This window comes from Melanostigma gelatinosum (genome assembly GCF_949748355.1).
Source record: "Melanostigma gelatinosum genome assembly, chromosome: 12".
NCBI classification, from domain to species: Eukaryota; Metazoa; Chordata; class Actinopteri; order Perciformes; family Zoarcidae; genus Melanostigma; species Melanostigma gelatinosum.
Genome location: NC_136645.1, coordinates 13,846,371 through 13,867,789, shown reverse-complemented (window position 1 = coordinate 13,867,789; position 21,419 = coordinate 13,846,371). Strand labels below are relative to the sequence as shown.

General features: G+C 42.4%; 2 protein-coding genes across 4 annotated transcripts in view; one reads left to right on the top strand and one right to left on the bottom strand.

Annotated features, from left to right (window-relative positions):
* Window positions 1–553: 553 nt before the first annotated feature.
* Window positions 554–21,419, bottom strand: part of wdfy4 (WDFY family member 4) — a 38,627-nt gene continuing 17,761 nt past the window's right edge. For all 3 annotated transcript variants that reach the window (XM_079280467.1, XM_079280465.1, XM_079280466.1), the window contains 29 exons: window positions 21,181–21,307; window positions 20,921–21,072; window positions 20,005–20,243; window positions 19,800–19,921; window positions 19,486–19,677; window positions 19,260–19,369; window positions 16,771–16,848; window positions 16,444–16,635; window positions 16,280–16,355; window positions 15,977–16,182; window positions 14,319–14,467; window positions 14,092–14,206; window positions 13,762–13,847; window positions 13,596–13,658; window positions 10,368–10,410; window positions 9,405–9,524; window positions 9,168–9,291; window positions 8,975–9,084; window positions 7,609–7,759; window positions 6,923–7,014; window positions 5,519–5,728; window positions 5,299–5,419; window positions 3,851–4,008; window positions 3,057–3,215; window positions 2,799–2,978; window positions 2,382–2,564; window positions 1,808–1,895; window positions 1,025–1,154; window positions 554–847 (listed from right to left, as the gene is read on the bottom strand). In XM_079280467.1, coding sequence (XP_079136593.1) covers window positions 784–847; window positions 1,025–1,154; window positions 1,808–1,895; window positions 2,382–2,564; window positions 2,799–2,978; window positions 3,057–3,215; window positions 3,851–4,008; window positions 5,299–5,419; window positions 5,519–5,728; window positions 6,923–7,014; window positions 7,609–7,759; window positions 8,975–9,084; window positions 9,168–9,291; window positions 9,405–9,524; window positions 10,368–10,410; window positions 13,596–13,658; window positions 13,762–13,847; window positions 14,092–14,206; window positions 14,319–14,467; window positions 15,977–16,182; window positions 16,280–16,355; window positions 16,444–16,635; window positions 16,771–16,848; window positions 19,260–19,369; window positions 19,486–19,677; window positions 19,800–19,921; window positions 20,005–20,243; window positions 20,921–21,072; window positions 21,181–21,307 — 3,840 coding nt within the window. In that variant the 3' untranslated portion in view covers window positions 554–783. The remainder of the gene's footprint in view (window positions 848–1,024; window positions 1,155–1,807; window positions 1,896–2,381; window positions 2,565–2,798; window positions 2,979–3,056; window positions 3,216–3,850; window positions 4,009–5,298; window positions 5,420–5,518; window positions 5,729–6,922; window positions 7,015–7,608; window positions 7,760–8,974; window positions 9,085–9,167; window positions 9,292–9,404; window positions 9,525–10,367; window positions 10,411–13,595; window positions 13,659–13,761; window positions 13,848–14,091; window positions 14,207–14,318; window positions 14,468–15,976; window positions 16,183–16,279; window positions 16,356–16,443; window positions 16,636–16,770; window positions 16,849–19,259; window positions 19,370–19,485; window positions 19,678–19,799; window positions 19,922–20,004; window positions 20,244–20,920; window positions 21,073–21,180; window positions 21,308–21,419) is intronic.
* On the top strand, window positions 12,625–13,440 carry lrrc18a (leucine rich repeat containing 18a; the record flags this gene model as incomplete). Its single annotated transcript, XM_079280864.1, has 1 exon — window positions 12,625–13,440. One exon carries the CDS (start codon window positions 12,625–12,627, stop codon window positions 13,438–13,440), a length of 816 nt encoding a protein of 271 aa, XP_079136990.1.

The window sequence follows — 21,419 nt, the reverse complement described above, 5'->3', positions numbered from 1 at the left end:
ATGTGGCTAAAAAGGCATTTGCCCTTGGCTATCCATAACCCCACACACACACACACACACAGCGCATACCTCAACAAGGCCCAAACATATTTGACATCATCCACAACACAGATTTGCCATGATCATGGAAAAGCGGTCAAATGCTCAAGTACTTGTGAATACCACATTAGAAAGCAGATTGAAAACACATTGTGAAAAACAACAAAAACAAAGCTCAGTAAATTGTTCACAACTAACTCAACATCCAGAATTGTTGATACCACAAACATGTACCAAAGCAAAGCGCTACAACCCCCATAGCACAAAATGCTGACATGCGCATGTCAAACCTTTTATGATCATGGACGCTCGGCGTGCATTTCGTGGGAAGTGAACTGCCGGAGCTCTACAATGCTATCAAAACGCTCCATTTCTCAGGAACATTGGCTGAGCATGCACGCTCTTGTTCATCGTTCAGCTTGAAGCTGCCCACTTCCACCACAAGCCTCTGCTGTGCACCCTCGTAAGCTCAGTTACAATCAAAATCACAGACACTCACAGGAGAAGATTTATGTTGTCAGTAGTTTTACTCATTTGATGAAATTCAGTATTAACAAAGATAAATACAGAATGAAATATCAGTGTAGGAGATAAAATATTCTATATTGTCTGAGACTTGAACGTACCATATATTGTAATAGTTCTTGCTGAACGCACACACAGAACAGACCCGAGACACTGATGGATTTTCTGTGTCAGAGTCTGTGTGGAAAATGGAAGCTGGAGGCATGATTGTGTTCAATCTCACTCACAGGTCCAGGTGAAAACTCGGCCCCAGGCATCCCCTGCCAACAAAGTAGCATGGCTCCTGCACAGAAGAGCGTTTAAATGATGAAAATCATTGAAATCAGAGAGGATAATGTAAATTGTTTTCCAATCAGTCAGTTTTAAAAGTGCATTTAAATCAAAATATTTTCAAAGTTTGCAAACGTAAACTAAATCCCTCCTCTCTTTGCTGTGAGCAGGTGCATGATATTTACTGTACCTGGATATGGCCAGCGCTGTGATGGCCGGACTGTGCTTGCTGCGGCGCTGCGGCACAGCCTGACTTCTGTTCAGCTCTTGACATAATACCAGATGTCTCTCCCAGCCTTTAACCTGGCATGAGCTGCTCACTGTGGATACATCATCAACCCTCATTCATCACTAGATCACAGGGCAGGTGTTCCACCCTGTCTGTAACCCTGACCCAGCGGTCCCCTCAAAAGAAAAAAAGTGTGTTTATCTGCGGTCAGCGGGCCGCTAAAGGGAGAAAAATCCCTCGAATATAAATGCTTCAGTGTTACGTAAAGACTTGGCTCAATGTAATTTGCCAGGCATAATACTCCTATGAGGTGACGCGAGGCTGTAACCAACGTATGCCAAATTGGATCTGGGTATTATTGCTTTCTAAATTATACACGCACACACACGTCAGCAGAATTACTCATCAGTGTTTACTGCCTCTATGTTTAATAACTTTATAACAACATAATTCCTGCTAGCCCTAATGCTAGTGAGGGATGGGGTAAGCGGTACAAGCTCTCATCTGGAACAACACTTTCTAGCTCTGAGATGAGCGGTTAAAAATAATCATCTCACACTTAAGGATTTATCTAATTAGATCGCGATGGGCTTCTTTTGAAACACAAAACACAAGAATAATTTCCTTTTGTGCAGTCGCAATAGAGAGTCGCACTGGTTTGCTACTGTCAGACACTTCCACAATCTGTGTTGTTATAGATAAAATAGCTATATGTATATCCCATCCCACTGCCAGTAACATTACCGTCTCTCTCTGGTCGGTCTTGCCCCGGGGACACAGGCTCTTCTGGAGGGCCAGGTAATTGTGTTCTGGTGTACTCTGTCTTCCATATCTGTATGAGGGACACATAACGAGTAGCAAAAGCAGACATAATTCAACATAACAATCACACTCACATAAGCACCAATGCGCACACACACACACACATCACGTAACTCAAGGTAATAATAAAGTAATAATACCGTGTGTGTGTGTGTGTGTGTGTTGTGCATGTGGTATGGGCACCCACTCCCAAGTGAAGCCCAATTTAGAGTTTGCAGCTTTGATTGCAGAGAGGCAGTATGTGCTTATATTAATCCAACACAAAAGCACCCCCCCCCCCCCACACACACGAAACATATGCTGTTATTAATACCTTGATGGACATCCAAGCTGTTACCTGCGAGGCTCCCACCAAAGTAATGCCGCATTCAAACCACATTTGAAAACAATATGAAAAGAAAGCAGACTCTCCCGCTGATCTATTAGTCCTACAAAAGGCTGTGTGTACGAGAAACAATGTCTCTTGCATTAATACAAGCATACAGAAAAACCTCACCCGTATGATGCCGTCTGCACAGCCAGCGACGAGGACGTTCTTCGCATCCCACTCGTGTCGCTGTGTGAAGCCGACACACAGGATGTCTGCCCGAGGCCCGCAGGACGTGTCCGTGCAGGTCAACAGCTGACCCTTCATGGTCCACAGGTGGAGCAGAGGTCCTGCACATGACGCAATCTCACCCTTGGACAGAATAATAGAGTGTTGACTCCCATTTGCACAAAGACAGAGATGCACACAAAGCAAAACACAAACACAAAGAGGGAATGCATGGTGTCGACAATGAGAATCCTCTCTTCCTCATGCTGAGGAAGAGGAGCAACATGACAACACTGAGCAAAAAATGACAAAGAACAATAGAGTTCCAGAGAAGAGCTAGAGAAATACAAAAAAAGGAGATCAAGAAGGTGGACTTACAGTGAGTTCATTGATAGCCAGTGCAGAGATGCTGGTCGTGTGTCCTGCTAACTGGGTGATGTAGCTCAGCTCCTCTGTATCCCACAGGATGCAGGTGAGGTCACGGGAGCCACTTACTATCAAGCTGTGGACCTCGGACACAGCCAGGCATGTCACCGAGTCCGTGTGTCCGTATAACGGCTGGGAAAAAAAAAGGGTCAGCGTTATTCCGAGTGTGTATGTGCATGTTACCGTTCAACACTTCCACTGCAAACCGACCTGTCTGAGTTTCATGCGAGTGAGCTTGTCCTTGTTGACAGCTACATCCCACACACACACCACAGTGCTGGTTCCTGCAGTGACGATGGTTGTCTGGTTGGGACAGGCGGCGCACAGCGTCTCCCCCCAGTCACACAAACTCTCACACACAGCAAAGGTCTGGAGACGGACATACACGAGTAGACCGTTACGACTTTGTGTGTGAATTAAGCACGCATGATGACGTGAGTTTATGGGTATGTTTTAGCAGATTTCATACTTTCATCAGTGAATGTGATGCAGACTTGTGATGGTCAAGGAATCTATATTTTTTTAATGTGTTAAATTATGATGTTGTTAATATTACCCTTGTATCTAGGCTCCCCAAAGTATCTTACAGCATTGTATGTATATAGTGTAGTAAACTCATCAAAACAGACAAACTAACAAAACAGAAACAAAGACATCGCTGAGACATCAAGCAGGAGATGCCATTGCCAGGTATTGTGTGGTTAAATGACTATTTAATTCAGTATCTAAATAGCTGTCAAGAAATCAGTCGACACAGCTAACACAGCAGTGTGTCGCGCTCTGAAGTGAGTTGAAGCATAAAGACGGCCTCACTGTTTTTATTGAGCGTGACTAGTGATGTCAGAGACAGCTGATACTGTTTAGCTGACTGTGTGTGTGGCTTTACCCACAACCAGTGAGCTGTTTCATATGTATGTTGGTTAAAATGTAGTTTCTAGTTGCAAGGTTGCGCAATAACACAAACAATGTAAACTTGACCTACTTGTATAGGCTGACAATTGTACCTTTTCAGTTGCATAGTTTCCAAAGGCACAGCTGTAGTCAGGGAAGCCCCAGCTGAAGAAGTAGCCCGACAGAGGAGACAGGAAGAGACGGCTTCTCTCCAGGACCACAACCTCTTTTTCCAGACACAGTATCTGACCTACCGGGCCTCTCGGCAGCTCTGCAGAAAGGTTCACAGCGATACTGAGAGTGCTGCACCATCAGCAAGACGTTATAGAACAAAGTAATCATTTTGTAATCGTCAGTTAAACCATAAAAAAGTTATGGTGTAAAAAAAAAAATAGAAAGAGTGACCTCATTCTGCCTTATGTATACCTGAATAAACTTGCCTGGCCAAATGAAGGTAATGGCTCTTCAAAAACATCACATTAAAGAGTTTGGTAGCTCAGTAAACTCATGAAGAATTTCATTAAAATTGACCAGAGAAAACTGGGCAATTAAAACAGCTATTCCCGGGTTACAACAAGCTGAGGCTCTGTCCGGCGGGGACACCTGCATCCTGGACAGCACAAGTTATATGTGTGTGTGTGTGTGTGTGTGTGTGTGTGTGTAGGTGTGTGTGTGTGTGTGTGTGTGTGTGTGATGCAGTGAGAGAGTGGTCTGTAATTGTGCCTGTAAATGACCTATTCATGCAGGAACAGGCAGAAATCATTACATCCCATCGCGGCTTCTTAAATCCCAAGAAAGAAACTGTGTCTGTATCACTTTTAGCATTCTTCCTCCTATTCATCTCTATCTGCTTATTGATCAGATCAGACACTCCAAGATTTAATATGAAATGTAATATGCAGGAATCTCTCCCTGAGCATTCGCAGATTCATCTCCTCTCCCTCAGTGGGCCTGTAGGGATGTTCAGATTATTAAGTAGGGCTCAGCGGAAGAGTCATCTCCATATTGTAGCTCTAACAGATAGCTCCTTCTACCCTTCCACAGTGTAAATTAATCTGTGGACATTCTCACTCTGTGTCAACGCTCCCCTTGAGACCTGGGCACATCTTGTGTATAATAATTTACATCAGATGGTGTGAAATAAAATAAAGCAGGAAGAATACAAAATGGTGACAAATGCAAAATGACTTTAGTTTACTCAGCAGAAATGTTAATTCAGTTGTTTATAAGGCTGTTATGATTTGCTTTTTATTTTTATACCTTCATTTAACATTTTTGCGGAGTGTACGCTAAATATGAAGCTACAGTCAGCAGCCACTTAGCTTAGCAGATGGAAACTGCTAGCTGTCTGTCTAAAAGGTAAAGCAGCTCACTTTATTGTGTATAAAAAGAAAACATTGCTCCGCTTATTTAGCACACAGACACGAGAGTGATATCTGTCGTTTCATCTAACTTTTAGCAAGAAAGCAAGAAAGCTAAATTCCCAAAATTTCAAAACAATACCTACAAGATTAAGATATAAGTTGCTGTCTGCGCTCCTCTTTTAATCGTTTCGCTGTACCTCTATATGGCTGCACGGTGGTCTTCAGACTATCCAGTTTGTAGAAAAATGGAGTCGGATGGGATGGTGATGACCCTTCTTTCTTGGTGCCAGTGCGAGGTGGATGTGGCTTGGTGAAGAGCTATTGAAGAGACACAGACGATCAAAAACAATATGATACACTTGCATGTGGGAAGTAATGTATTTTTCCACGTCCCCCAGCTTATTCTTTTTTTTTTACCTGTTTGGGAACTTGGCCAAAGTTGCTGACGTAGCCCAAGATTGTGCTCTTGATGAGGGGGTCCTTAGCATCTTGCCGGCCTTTCTTAGCATAGAAGTAAGGGTGGAACGTGTTGACACTTTCTACTGCAGCAGGGCCTTGTTGCCGGTACCCAAAAATCAGGTCGATCCACAGGTGGAGGTGGGCACTCACATAGTCACTTTCCAAGGCCTGGGGGAAATTGTGGCATAAACTAAGACCACCTAGTCAAGAAATATTACAAAACTACTGTCCATGCACTGTTCAGTCCTAAAATACATCCGTGTGCAGTGCTCATTGTTATTACAGTGGGACCAGAACCATCAGTCAAACCGTTATTATGAGAGTTTAGAAACACAAGAAACTTCTACAAGAATGAACAACCAATCAAATTATTCAGGTACAGTAGGATTTCTTTTAAAAGTCAATTTAGAAGTCTAGAACGGCGAGATGCCGCACAGCTGTGTTATGAGCATATCTTCATGTCTGGATTAAAGAATCATTTGGGTGGAATTAGCAAGAGATTGGTTTTGAAGAGTTAATAAGCAAAAGTGGGCTTCATGACCAGCATGTGTATCCTTGCACCCAATGTTAATAAACCCATCCTGGAATACCAGAAAACGGAAAAAACATCATAACAAGGACATATTGTCCTGAGTTAATTTGTCTGTGGAAGAAAAAAACAATCTCCTAAAGTCACTAATTTTATGAGAATGGTGGGCAATACGAGTAGTTCAGTAGATTACAGAGTGATAACCATCATAGATGCCCCAGGAATGGAAAAAGGGAGGCTCTCAATGAAGAAATCAGACCAACAGAGATATACAATAACACCACACAGGGAAAGAGAAGAAAGAGCTGAGAACATATTCAGCCCATAAACAGCTGGCAGAAATAATAGCATTATGAAAAATGGACAGTCTTGTGCTTGCCCTCAATAGTGTTAAATAGGCTCGTTGTCCTTCGCTGTCTGTCATCTAAACTTCAGATACATGCCTTTTCATAGATTGTCTTGATAAGCAAAACAACCGGTCATTATATTTGAAAACAGTCAGTGCTAGAAGTATTTAACTGAACCAAGCTCAATGAGACAAGATGGCCTTTAGAGAGTATAATGAATAAGACAGTGGCTGCTGTGAATAAGATCCGTCTCTTATACTGTGGTAGCAAGAACGAAGGCAAACAGACTGACTGCCACCAACACGATTACGGTCCGACGATTACAATAGACACTTGTTTTAGAGACTAAAACAGTGCGTCTTATGTGTACATACATTAACAAGTATTGACAGACAATATCAGGTCTCATGGGAAAAGTTCCTGTTTGCAATAGTCAAGACCGGCCAACTGTAACAGATAAGCCTGGTGAGGTCGGGGGTCACTGACCTCTCGGTGGATTCTAATGAACTCCTGGGGGTCACCTTTCGCCCACAGAGGCAGCTCCACATCTCCCAGAGCAGTGCCATCCTCCATAGAGCCTACAGAGATATGGATCAAAAAGGAGTTTAAAGATGCCCTGTGGAGTTTGGAGCTCAACTAGCACACACACACACACACACACACACACACACACAAGGAAACACATGTACGTGCTTTAGCAATTGAGTAATGCAATCTACATTTCTGCTAGTTGATGTCAACGCAGGTGCACACATTTTTGTCCTTTCAAAATTGTCAAACCAAATGTTTTATGGAGGAAGGAAATGCATTGTGCTAGTTTGTAAGGCTGCTATGTGTTTTGTAAAGGGGGTACCTTTAAAGTTTCTAGTGCCACCCAATTACACTTTAAAAAACGAGGTAATTTACAAAGCTAGTTATTTCAATTTCTAAATTTTCTCAAAAATGAATATAAATAAAAACATAGTAATTCAAACAGCAAACTAACTAAATCTAACAGGGTAGACGGACTAACACATTGTTGTATTGGGTATTTGAATTACTATTTGTTGACAAATAAATAAAAGAATCATAATCCTTTGGGCACTTAAGTAAACGGTGCTTGTAAAAGGCAAACCTCTCTCGTACTTTGAGTCATTCATTTCGACACACAGAGGAGGGTATTTGTGACTGACCGAGCTGGATGTGGTTGGAGTTGAGCAGGAAGTCAGACAGGTAGAAGAACTCCGGGATGAGCTCTCGGACGTCCCCCGTGTTGTCTCTGGAGGCCGACTCCCACTCCTTCTTTACACTGTAAAACATCCGCTCTGGGATGTCAAACCCTCCCTGCGGGAAGACGAGGCACAGCGCCGTCAGACCCCCGGCACACTGCTGAACCAAACTTTGCAACAGGCATATTAATAAAGTAGTTGTGCTTGATTCAGTGTAGCGAGCCATATTTTATATTGTATTATGTAAGCAGTAAATATTTGCTCCTATTTGAAGGAAGCTTTTCATCTTTCGTGTGAAATTCCATAATCTATGATGGAAATCTCATGAGGGAGAATGTAATTTCGAGAAAAACAATTATCTCAATGAATGAAAATAGCATATATTCTGGTAAACTCAGTTAGAGATGTAAATCCAGTTATGGATATTACTACACACCCGTTATGTGCTTCAGAAGACAAAAAGCTACTGTAATTCACCAGACTAACATCTTTATTGCTTTATTCTGACTATCAAATATGCATGCCTTTTCATTATAATCAATTGGCTGCTGTATTGTAATTTGGTAACATCTGGGGCTGTTTGCATTGGCTTCTTTTAGATGCTTTCTGTAATTATTTGCATATATATTGAAACTTCCCTATAATCTGCTTTCGGACCAAAACAGGATTGAAACAGGATCTGAAGCACTGCAAATAGTTCATGTTAGAAGCAGATTATCAGGAGGTTTGTGTTTAAAAGTAAAACACAGAGATGAATATCAGTGGGCATCTGGAGCACTGGGTTTGCAGAAGGGCTTGTGGGTTTGTGTGACTGATGCACAATAAACTTATTCCCTTTCTACAGAAAAAATCAAGACCACACCTGATGTACTCAGCAGTGGTTACATTCAGATTTTGTAGATTTGTATGCATGTATTAGTGTGTGAGAAGAGCCTTGTATTCAAGAGAAAAATTAAAATCTTGTGCCGTCGCTGTCTGAGTTTAAATCTTTCTTTGATTCATCAACGAAACCCCTTCGAGTTCTAAAGGTTATAGATGCAGAAACACTTCATCCCGTCTATCATCATTCAGTAAACTTACTGTGTTATTTTTATCATTCTAAGCTTTTACGATTGACCTTTTGATGTCCTGATTAAAAGTTTGCTGCGATACAAGTTGTGAAGACCTCATCGTTTAGTATTATACTTCTTCATGCGAGTGGGTTCACACAGAAAGAAATTACGTTTTCTATTCTATGCTATTTTGAACTTAAGAAATAGATTTTCTTTTCTTGTGGCTTATTCATTTCAAGGGCATACAAATGACCAAGAGTAAGTGTCCAAGGCCGAACCTGCAGTGCCTGGAAGGTGTGTGAAAACGGCTCCATCCTGACGAGGAAGGAGGATACGATGATGGCTGAGGAGTAGTGGGTACAGTAGTGGCACTGTGCCGACATATCTCCTACAGAGTAGAAGTACGTGGAATAAAAGTTCAGTGAACAGCAAAAGACAAGAAGAATGCAACGTAAAGAGCTGATGAGATACCTTCACCCTCAATGTTCTCAACTTCTTCATATCTTTGGACGAACATCTGTCTCCTTTTCTCTGTCTGAGCTCCCATTGGCTTAGACAGGTCACGGAAAGTTGAAGGATTTGACAGATCGAGTGTCTATCAAGGACAGAAATAAATCAAAACACTTTCATTACCCCCCCCACACACACACACACACACACAAACAATATGAATGTTGAAGACAAAGATGTCACTGTGTGTGACCTAACCTCTGACTGGTAGTCAGCAAGGACCCAGGGGAAGACTGGATACTGCATCAGGTCGTTGTACGTCCTCCCAGCGATGGTGTTCAGATGCATCAAGTACTCAAAGTTATTTATTTCCCCTCTCTGGAGGAGAGGAGTGATATGAAGTAATATAGTTATAAACAGTGGCGGAGGAAGTATTACTAATAACACACAGTAAAAATAATTGTATTCAATGTACATAGTAAACAAATTACCTAACTTTAAGTACATTTTCCTGATTAGACCTATTTTGTTTAGGACTACAAATGATTATTTCTTTCATTATGGATTTATCTGCTGGTTATTTTCTCCATTAATTGATTGATTGTAAATAACTTATTTGCAGAATTACTGTCACAATTAGCCAGACTGTTTGTTTTGTCCAACCAAATGGTACAAACCTCAAAAATTATATAAAATGAAAATGATAATTTAAATAAATAAAAGGGAAATCAGAAAATAATCATCACATTTATGAACCTGAAATCATAAAATGTTTTTGCATGAACAATCATTTTAATGCTTACCAAAAAAGCTGCAAATTAATTTTCTGTAAATCGGCTCATTGATTAATCGACTAATTATGTCAGCTGCACTTGTACTGCTGAGTAGTTTAATTTACAACATAAATAGTATCTTTGTAAGCTCTTTGCATGTTTTGTTTGCCAAGGTGTCAGAAATGTAGAGAAGTGAAAAGTACAAATTCTCCCCTTTTACATTTATTAGAGTAGAAGTATAAAGTGGCATGAGAAGTAAAGTACAAGTACCTAACAATTGTATTTAAGTACAGTACTGAATTAAATGAATTTTGTTGCATTACACCACTGGGATGGGCTAATGTCATATCTGTTCAACATGTTGACGGTCTCTACTGATGTTAAAGGAGTTAGTTTATCTTTAAAACACAACAAAACCAAATGGCTGAAGGTCTGTTTATTGCATTACCTGCCATTTAACAAGGGCTGCCTTTTCAACCACAGGAGTCTTCCTAAAGCACAATAAAAAAACAAACAAACAAATACCATAAATTAGCATTTAATAAGTTTTATGCTAGCTCTGTTGCCGAGCAACCCATGTTGACTTGTCAAACCGAGGAGTTGTGAAGCGGCAGAGTGGAGGTGAGCAAGTGAAACTGAAATTTGCGTGTGTACACAGCTGCAGGGGAAGTTATGGGATGGAAGTGAGCTGCACCTTGTAGCATACATAATGAGTAACGTTAGAGATGTGGAGGAAGTAGCACATGTTGACATCTGTGGGTTGTGACGAAATATACTTGAAGGAGCTGTAAGTTGTCTGACCGGCCTCCATCAGCAAGATTTGATTTTTAAAAGAGGAAGTAGTATTTTCCTTGTGCACTGTGTTTTCAAATGGCACGCAGAGGTTAATGACGACTGGTTAGACAAGGAACAACAGAACAGTTCCCTGATTTTAAAGAAAAATGAGACTTCCTGCTTACACAAGCTTAACTAAGACAAACTACAGCTGTTTTTTTCATGTAGTTGGTGTTTGTTCAAAGAATGTTGTAAGGTGATCCTTTAATAGGCACAGACTCAAAAGTTTCTCTTTAACAAACCGCTGAGTAACCTGCGCGATGAAAATATCCTTTGACCAGAACGTGTTTGGCTAAACAAAACCTCTATACTACAGTAGATGAATGACAAACGTTGCTCCACATTTCACTCATGCAACACATCGAAATGTGTTTAACCTAGATTAGTCCAGCATTCAACTGCTCCTTAAATCTCGTTTCCCTCTGAGGCCAGTAACACGGCAATAAAGTCCTGGCGCCAACCACCCCAGTTGCTAAGTAACGATATTAAACAAGAGGAACCTCGACTTTCCCCGTTTGGTGTCGGGAGACCAGGGAGATGGTGAGAGACGCAACACTGCATTCCTGATCTATCCTCTCCAATCGCCGCCACATAGGATCGCCAGGTATCATTACAACTTCTACGTGCTGACCGAATCAGAAGGTGTTTTATGTGTTGTTGCTGTGCCACACCATTGTGGCTTCAGTAATGGGGGAGGGGTTGTATCAGGGGGAGAGGCTTCGAGCTGAATGGCCAGTTCACAGGAGCTAAAGCTGTTGTTGGTGTGTTTCTAAAACAGAAGACACTCTCATCAACTCAGAAAGAAAGAAGACATAATATGGTGAGTACATATCTTCATTCATGTTTAAAATGTAGGTTTAAACAACAACACAGTAGGATACAAACTGAAAAACGTACAAGGATGCAAACAGTAAATGGGTTTAGACAGGGAGGGGCTACTTGAAGTGTATCCAATAACTCCTCCCCTCGTCCAATAACTCCTGGCCAAATTATTTGGTGAAACTACACGAAATCAATCATTGCATTTGGCCCAGTATGTGTTATCTAATTGCAGGCAATAATTTCATGCAATAGTTTTCTATAGGAGGTTATAATGGGAACAAGCACCAGCGGATAACCCCTCTCATCCTGAGGATGATGAATGAGGCGATAGAGGGCCTTGGGGTGTAACACAGACACAAACAGACACACACACACACACACACCTTGCTCTTTTAGACAGGGAGGGAAGGAGAGCAAAGCCCTCATCACACTCCCCAACTATCATTTATCAAAGTCCTGATTTGACTCTTTGTGCACATGTACTGTAGTAGAGTACATCCATGTCTGTCAGTGTGGCAGAGAGAGACGTCCACATGAAGCAGACACACACACACACACACACCTTCCTTGCATGAAAAGAGCCAAACAGCTCAATCAGTTGAATGGTGAGGGAGCATCGGCACTCATTTGTTTTTGCTGTATTACCCAGTGTCGCCTCTCTCTTATTGTTCACCTGCATTAGCCTTAATTAGAGAGGTGTGCTTTTAAATACACCCATGGGCAACACTGGGTGAGCACGCACTAGTGCAGACATAACACTGCGCACACACACACACACACACACACACACACCTCAAGCTCTCATACCTCAGAGAGCATGCTTTCCCTACTGCCCCGGGCCATACATAAGCCCTTGTATCTGAATAAATCACATCAGCCTCACACGCACACATACCTACACGTAAACATACACACAACACATTTATTTGCTATCGGACTATGTGGTGGTATAGATAAGATGAATTATTGGAAAGTAGCCTCTTGGGGCAAAAGTGAAGCTGTGCTGAAATTTGAAACTGTCCTGTTAATTCTCTGTGTGTTGCAGTACCATGCCCAAACGGGAGGCAGACAAAGGGACAAAGCTGACCCTCGAGCTTGCCACAAAGGCAATAAGGATGACCCCGGATGGACGGCGCAGACTCACCCTTAGCAACATGCGTATAACGATCTTCCCAAAGTGTCTCCTAAAACTGACCAACGTGGACGAGTTGGACCTGAGCCGCAACCTGATAGAGAAACTCCCAGATAACATCGGGAACGTCTCGTCATTGACATGGTTGGATCTACACAGCAATAAGCTGGAATCTGTGCCAGAGTCCATCGGCAACTTGGTGAGACTGACCCACCTCAACCTCTCAAACAACCGCCTAATCTCTGCAGGTTTACCGTCCACGTTAGGGTCTCTCATCAGCCTGAAGAGTCTCAATCTGGGACTGAACCAGCTAGACACACTGCCGCCCACTATGGATGCTCTAGATAGTCTTCAAGAGTTAGGTCTGTTTGATAACCGCTTCATCAATCTACCAGAGTTTTTGAAAGTCCTACGCAACCTCACAAAAGTGAACGTGAAAGGAAATCCTCTATCGTATGTTCAGAGGGATGGTGAGGGGATGCAGAAGGAAAAATCTAAAGCAGAGGAAGATGTGTATCTGGTCCATGAGAGCAGCCTGTGTAGGACATGCCTTCAGACATGTCAAGAGCAGAGGCAAAGTCTTACAAGAGGAGGAAGAGGAGGAGCAGGAAGTGACGTGTTTGAGGAGAAAAGGATAAGGACTTATCACGGACTGATGGTGCCAAACTCAGTGGCTGCAGTCAATCAAGATGTGTGGAGAATAAGAAAGGTGGAAGACAAGCCAATGAAATGACCAAACTAATGGCATTGCATAGTATACTTACTATATGTCACACAACAATATTTCTATGCATTTACTGTTTTAATTGATCAAATAAAAATAGTGACTACGTGTTACTGTCTTGAAATATTGCCGTTGGATGATTGTGTATAACTGTGGAACCTTACCTGGCATTAGCAATCACCTCAGCAACCCCTCTGCCTTTTAATGCCGGCACTACCATGCACAACCTGAAGGGAGAACACGAGTGGAAAGAATGAAGATCAGAGTCATCATAATGCTAAAAATTATAAAAAAAATAAATTGAACCTCCAACTTATATAAATGTGGCACCTTTTATATGCAGAGACGTGGTCTTTATTCAGGAATACGAGGAAGGCTGAAAGTCCGTTTTTCATGAAGACTTCGATAGCATTGTCCTGATATGAACAGAGGCACAGTGGCTCTTTTGTAACTTACACTCAACGACATATTTTTACTTAACATGCATCTTAACAGATTCTCTAATCCCCCACTTAGAAAAAACAAATGAAGGAACAAGTGAAACGCAAAACAAATCTGATTTCTACGAGTGAACAGAGACAAACTTCTACATCCAACAGTAATGTCAATATAAGATGCATGTTAATACAATGCATCTGCTTGAGCATTAGGATGTCTGACCTCCAAGAGGAAACGTATGAAGCGAGCATCCTTGATATCCTCATAGAGCCAGCGTCTGCAGCGGGCTGGTGGCAGCTCTTTACTCAGCATGGTGGAAATAAAGGAATCCCTCACACTGGCCGAGACAGAGAGGGACACACACATGACTGATCAGAACAACTGAAAAGCGAATGTGCGTTCATTCTATGTTCTGCTGTAACACACGTGTACGGCACACACGGCTGTACCTGCTGGGGTGATGATTCCTGCAGCAAACATCTCCGGCAGGACTAAGAGTGAATCCCTCACACAAGAGCAGGCTCTCTTTCCCGAACAGCAGCACCCCCTCTGTCACTCTGAGGCCGCTCACCGTCACTACACACATCTTAGCCTTTACCTACACAGGGAGCGAGGCGAGAGACAGGGAGATGCATTAAGCCCTGAGTGAGCGGCACAATACACATCAGTGCACTTCTCTCCCGGGACATGACAGCAACGCAGGCACTTCAGGCTTTACTTGATTGATCATTTTAATCACATATTCTAATCATTATTAAAAAGACACAGTTGAACACTTCATTATCAGAGCTGATTGATGGGGAGCGGTGTGGCTGTGCGTTTCATCCAGCACCAAAGTGGACCCACATGCTGCTTTCAGCGCCGGTTGTGGCTAATGCTAACTGCATTGTGATAATGTGTGGCTAATTCTATTGTCTCCCCTCATTTCACAGTGAGTGTGTGCACCTGGCTGTCTCCCTGTGTTGGCCCCGCTGCACGCCCTCTGGGACACTGCGCCCAAAAACCATATGGGACCCCGACACACCCGCAGGGCCCACACAATTTATACTAATCAAATCAGACTCCCTACCCCCAGAAAACAGAGTCACACACTTGGTCGAGGAGGAGGCACTGCATGGCCATTATTAGGAGAATTAATCACTGCCACACACACAATAGGAAACCTGCTAAGTGATCAGAACCTCTCGTCTGAATGCACACATGGAGACATGCTATGATGAATAATATCACTTGACGTGACGTGAAGGCGTTTCGTAAGATTCAATGTGAGCGAGTCTCGGCCTCGCGGCACGGGAGTCTTACATCGAGCTATATCATACTCGGATTGTATGGCAGTGTTCCATCAGTAAATACAAACTTGCATCAGAACCGCTGTCTCTAATTTCAGATTTCAGAAAAGAATTAGTTACATTTATTGTTGTCAAAGATTAAATGCATAACAATGAACTTGTTTCCTTATCTCCTTAGTGTGCGCCGGACAGATATGCGTTATCAGTCTGTGGGTGATTTAGCTGATGATGGGAAGAAGGAGAGAAAAGGAGGACTTTTTATTGACTGAGAGGCTAATGTCAGACCATTGATTTCTCCCCACACACATTACTGTCATAATCACACTATTGGCGCTGGCAAGCTAATTATGAGTGGGTCTCCCTTTGTGTGTTACTGTGTTACTGTGTGTGTGTGCATTTTTCAGAGCTAATGACTGTGTTGATTTGACAGGAAGCTCAGCAGGACTCACACTGAACCACTGCAAGACAACAGGACGCACTTGCACACATCACACACTTACTAAGCGGATGTAAGACAGCTTGCATCACCTCCTACTGTTTTTATTAATACTTCTGTCAGAAACATTAAAAGCCGCCGCTGGTTGCCGGAGTGATGAGAGTCCTTGTCAACATGTGCCTTGGTTTCTAACTCACTGGAAGAATGAGAGGAGCTGAGCTGCGTCTCGACATTAAAACATTACACTAATGAGGAAAGATGAAATTCTGATAGCAGCGCTGGGCTACTGGAATCCCATAGTCTACATCAGATAATTATGATTGTGAATATTAGCAGGGTAGGAAGGAGGCATGTTGTTTTTAACCCAGCACACACCCAGTACCTCCTCTCCAGGGCGTAGCTCCTGCAGGATGATGCGGATGTCGTGGCAGTCTTGAGTGTGGGAGCAGGGTTTGGGGGTCAAGGGGTTGGTTGGCCCACCAGTGACAGTAGGGGTCTCATTTAGAGCCGGGAAGAAGGTCAGACGGTCAAAATCCTGTCCTCCCTCCTCTTTAGCCTCTGCTCCAACTTCACACAGGATCTTGGGCTCTGTTAAAAAAGGAAACAAATGTCCCTACTGAGCCAACATCCACATTCTGATAAAAGCTAACTTTATAAAATATCAAAAGGAAACACTTGTTTTTACCCATGTCTCCTCCTGCTCCATTTTTGTTTTCCTCAGACATGCCAGTCCTTAAACCCAGACACAGCGTTCCTAGCACCTGTTGGAACAACATATGGCTCTGTTATATATTGAACACTAAATAGGACCCTGCTCCACAGATCCTGCTCGACACTGATGGGCTATACCCGCTTGGAACGTCTCAGAGCCTTTCTGCGGATGCGTGATCTGGTTCGGTTGGGTCCTTCAGCAGCATCTTGCACCCAGTCTTGGCTCAGCAGCACCCCTGGGCCAGGGCCGAAAACAGCTCTCTCCCTCAGCAGCTCGGCCTCCACACGCAGCCACTTGGAGCTCACTCGCTCCCACTCACTGGCTCTTAACTGGGACGCAGAAACAGGCCCCGGATAGACGGAATAGATGAGACAGAGATAAAAAAAAGAAGAAGATTACAGATCCAACTTGGGCTTTTTAATTACATTTATTGCCGTATATTCATCGTCACATTTCTGTCAAACCTGTAAGTGGTTTGTCCTCATGTTCTCAAACATGCTGTGGCCTCTCCGTCGATGTGACTCCATGTAGGACAGAAACTCCTACAAAGAAAGGAGAGTAACCCGATGGGTGCAAATGAAAAGAGCGGGCGGCACAATCGCTCTTCCTCTAGCTCATATTGTAAACACACATCATGTTCACAGAGATTGTATATTCATAATGGTATTGTTGTTTCCTCATGCAATTACAATGCATTCATACAATTACATCTGTTCTAAATTGCATTCACTGGGCAAAATAAGCTAGTGGCTACAGTCTTACAATAACCCTGCCTGGAAATGTAATCATTTGTTGGTGTGATCTAATTAACATAAACATTAATATCACTGAGCCACGCCACAGTCAAGGGCAAGGCTAGTGTGTGTGTGTCTTTTACTGTGTGTGTGTGTGTTGATTAAAACATAAAAGAAAAGAAAAAATAGAAAAACCCAAAACAGAGCCGTGTTGACACTGCAGGATGCTCATGTTCAGCAGACACACTGGGATCATATTCTGACTGTTAACTGCTTCATTAAGCCCATCATCACAGCAGTGCTCGCTGAGAGACTCGTGAAACAACATGTGTCCATCCTCACAGCTGACCCAGGAAAGGCATTTAATTGACTGAGTGAACATGCAGTAAGACTTTATATCTAGTCTTATTTACAGATGCTAATTCTGTGTTTTGCAGAATAACCCCATTAATGCAGTAATTGATTTCAAGTACAATAAAAACAAACGGCTACTTCTGTAATACTAGAGGTGTAAAAAAAATCAGAAATTCATCATTTCAGAATAAACTCATGCGTAAAAGTTGACGACAAACTTTGACAAGCCCTCTGGAAATGAAAACTGTTTCTCTAAATGACTGACTGCCTTTCCAAATGAGAAGTTGTGCAGAGAAAGAAATAAAGGAGTAATTTGAGGGGAGATTATAGAAATATTAGACAAAAAAAAAAAAAAAAAAAAAGAAAGAGTGGAATAATGAAGTTTACGAACTAGAGCCGTGTTGCGACAGATAAACAGCAAGTCGGCGTCATCTCCTAATTTCATTCCTTCATTTGGACAAACATAAGTAATATATAGCATTAATTACCCTATTTAGCAGATAGGAACCTCATTGGCTTTTTAAATGCTGCATTAAATACATAACTCATCTCTTCCCACTGCAATTAACATCAGAACATCACACTCATTTCCATTTTAATGACTTCCCAACAATACGCCACCTTCGATGATAAGGCAACATAATGTCAACTTCATTCTGGGCTGGCAGTGAATGTGTAATGAACTTAACGTGATCATTAGTGCTGTTAATTATCTTTCTAATATGAGGACACAGATATGATTATGGAAACTGCATTCGCTGATGAAATAAATCTCGAGAAGAATTGCGCTGAAGCTTGATTTAGGACACAGTCTGCCTATCAGTCTCCGTATTCTCATTCATTACCTACAGTAGGCTTTAAAACTCTTTTTTCGTTTCATAAAAAGTAGATATCTGAAACTATGCTCATACGAAATACATCACTATGGATCCAGTGACTAAGAAGAGACTCCCCATAAGCTAACATAAAGTTAGTCAATAATAATGTCAACTAAAGGTCATAAGTTGATTAATTAATGACTCGCTTGTTTCTTCATGAAGATGACAAGAAAATTAAGAGACTGGCTGACCACTACTGATGATTTGAATATCATTTTTTGAACACTCGCTGCACGCCGCAACCTACTCAGAGCAAAGTGGTACAACACACGGCAGAGGCAGAAGGAAAACATCCCTCCCTCTTCTTCCCTGCCTCTCAGATGGAAAAAACAATTCATCACCCTCTCTGATCGCCTGTCAAAGACTGATATGATAAAGAATAACATCAAATGAATAATGTTTTCATCAGATTGGTACCACTATAATTGCCAACCCGATTCCTGTCGGCAAGAGGAGCACACAAACAAGAACACACACACGCTTTGTGGGGGTGAGACCGACACACAGACGCGGTAATTTCATGCCTGTGTGCCTGAGTAATATGTCCCCGCTCCCTGCTCCAGATGGCTCAACGTCTTAAGCGTTGTGGGGGAACTAATGATGTGGGCCACGTGTTTTGGGGGGAAAAACAACAATAAACACGTCTTTAACCTTCAGCAGCAAACAGTGTGTTGTACGGAGTGTTCCCGTGGATAGGCCTAACAGATATCAATTACTATGCCCACTCAGGGGCAATCAGCTGTGATAATCCAAATCCATTTAAAGAAATAATCAAACACCCCCACAGGGCTGGACGGCCCACAACACAAACACAGCAGTGACTTTGGGATGAGTGTTTGAGCACAGCGCACTGGGACGCTGGGGCACCTGGGAAAGGGTAACGACCCCACACTATGCAAAGGGGACAACAGCCACAAGCATACAAATCTCTCGATACAGTCCTGTGCCAAAGATCCAAACAATTCGGGAGCGCGAGTGTGTATTTACCTCTACTGTTACCGACTCTTTGCCTAGTCTGCCCAAAGCTGAGCGAACGGCGCTGCTGATCATATCGAACTTCTTCTGAGTACTGCCGGCCACATTCTTCTTCTGAGACTCTGAGAAGGGGGGGGGGGGGGGGGGGGAAATAGTTTTTTAGATTTTTTCCCCCCATAAACCTAGAGCTAACATTCAGGCATCTTCTTCTTCTTCTGCAGTTATTAGTATAGTTAACCTGTGTGTAGCAGCCAGGCTTTGCGTGCCATCTCCTCCCACAGAGGGCTGATGTCAGTCATGCTGACAGGCCCCATCTCAGCCTTGTGGCTCGCTGAGATCTCCATCTTGGAGGTTTCTTCAATCGTGTGCTGCCTCTCTGCCATGACCGTTGACCAGCAGCCCTCCGCTAAGGAAACTAGCTCTCTGTCATCTGGAACACACACACATTCCTTCTGAACTCTCTAGTTTAATCTCCGTAGACTTAGAAAATCTACAAAAATGTCAGGCTAAAGTGATGAATGTAAATAAACCTTCACATACTGGCCTTCATACCTGTGGTGATGTCTGCTCCGTCGCTGAGGCGTGCAGAATGTCTGGTTCTTGTAGCAAACAATTGGGACAAAGACTTCCTGTTCAGCGCTTTCTGTGCAACACATCCAAAGCCTTCGGGGTAGCTACAAAAAAAAAGTGTGATTGTTTGAATTACCAGTGAACTCTGGCTTTCAACTTTTGAGCATGTTTTTGTTTTCACTATTACCTGCCGGATCGTATCAGTAACAGACAGTGAAGAAGGCATGTAACGAAGTTCACGTTCGCATTATAAGTCGCCATGACAACATCCCAGCGTTCCATGAAGGTCTGCAATGCCCTGACGACGCAGTCCTTTTCTTCTTGGGACCGCCGCGGTTGAGACAAGAGGTGAAGCAGGACTTTATTGGTGCACGAGTAGAGTGCGGACACAGTCTTCTCTTTCTGAGTTTGGCCTTTCTCCAGAGCCTAAAAGTGAATAGCAGTGTATCTGTAATCAGTATAATAATATAATATAAAACCGGAGTAGAAAGTATTTGTAGAAAGTAGTATTTGTAGTAAGTATTAGTGACCTGTGGGCAGATTTACACAATCCAGTGCTCCAATTGGTTAAAAGTAACGGTCTTCATTTTGACAATGAACAGATTGCTTTTAACTTCAATTTACAGAAATTAGCAGATTTATTGACTGATTATGAACTATCAGTCAAAGAAACAAAAAATATCCAATTGATAACATGTTCAAGTGAAAACACTTATTCCCAACTAGATAATAGAGCCCCAAGATATTAGAAGAAAAAGAACACACCAAAGCACACAAGACATTAAACATAAAAACTAAAATAAAACAATCATGGAATCCAAAAATGTGTCGCCACAATTTAGGAAAAATACAAAAACAACACCAACCAAAATAAACAGCTAAAATCACAATACAATATAAATCTGTTACCCTGTTCCAAATAAGCTGACTACTATTCACTCCTCTCATATTTTAAGACGAGTGTGGCACAAGTGTAAAAAAAAAAAGGAACACATAAATGTCAGATTCATGGTGAAAACATATTTTTCCATGTTAAGCATCTACATGGAGGCGTGTGTGTGTGTATACTGCCGTTTGTTCATGTCTCTCTGTGTTCGTCTCACCACAACAATCTGATCCGCGAGGAAGTTGATCAAACTCTCAGAGTCTCCCAAGAATGTTCCACTGTAAAGCTTCTGCTGCAGAGTCTTACTGAAGAACACCACATTCTCCATCAACGTGCCCATCTGGCCTTCAGGCGTCTGACTCTTGCCGTCTGAGAGATAAAATTTAAAAAAGCAGCGGATTCAGATGCCAAAACTTTTTTTTGCATGAACACGGTCGTCAGTTTGAGCTTCGAGTAAAGCATGCATCGTTATTCTACCTTGTGAGATGAGATGAGTGTTGTTTTCTTCCTCATGGCTGAGCATGTGGAAGATGTCCATGGTCAACTCCAGCAGCTCAGTCTGGAAACTCTGCGTCTGTTCCAGCGATGCACCTTCAGGGGAAAACTGTGACATTTATGCAGTTTATTAGATTAAAACAGACATATAACGTTGTAAGTAATGTGATTGATTGACACCTTGTCTAATGTGTCAAGTGTATGTGTTGGTGTGTGTACAT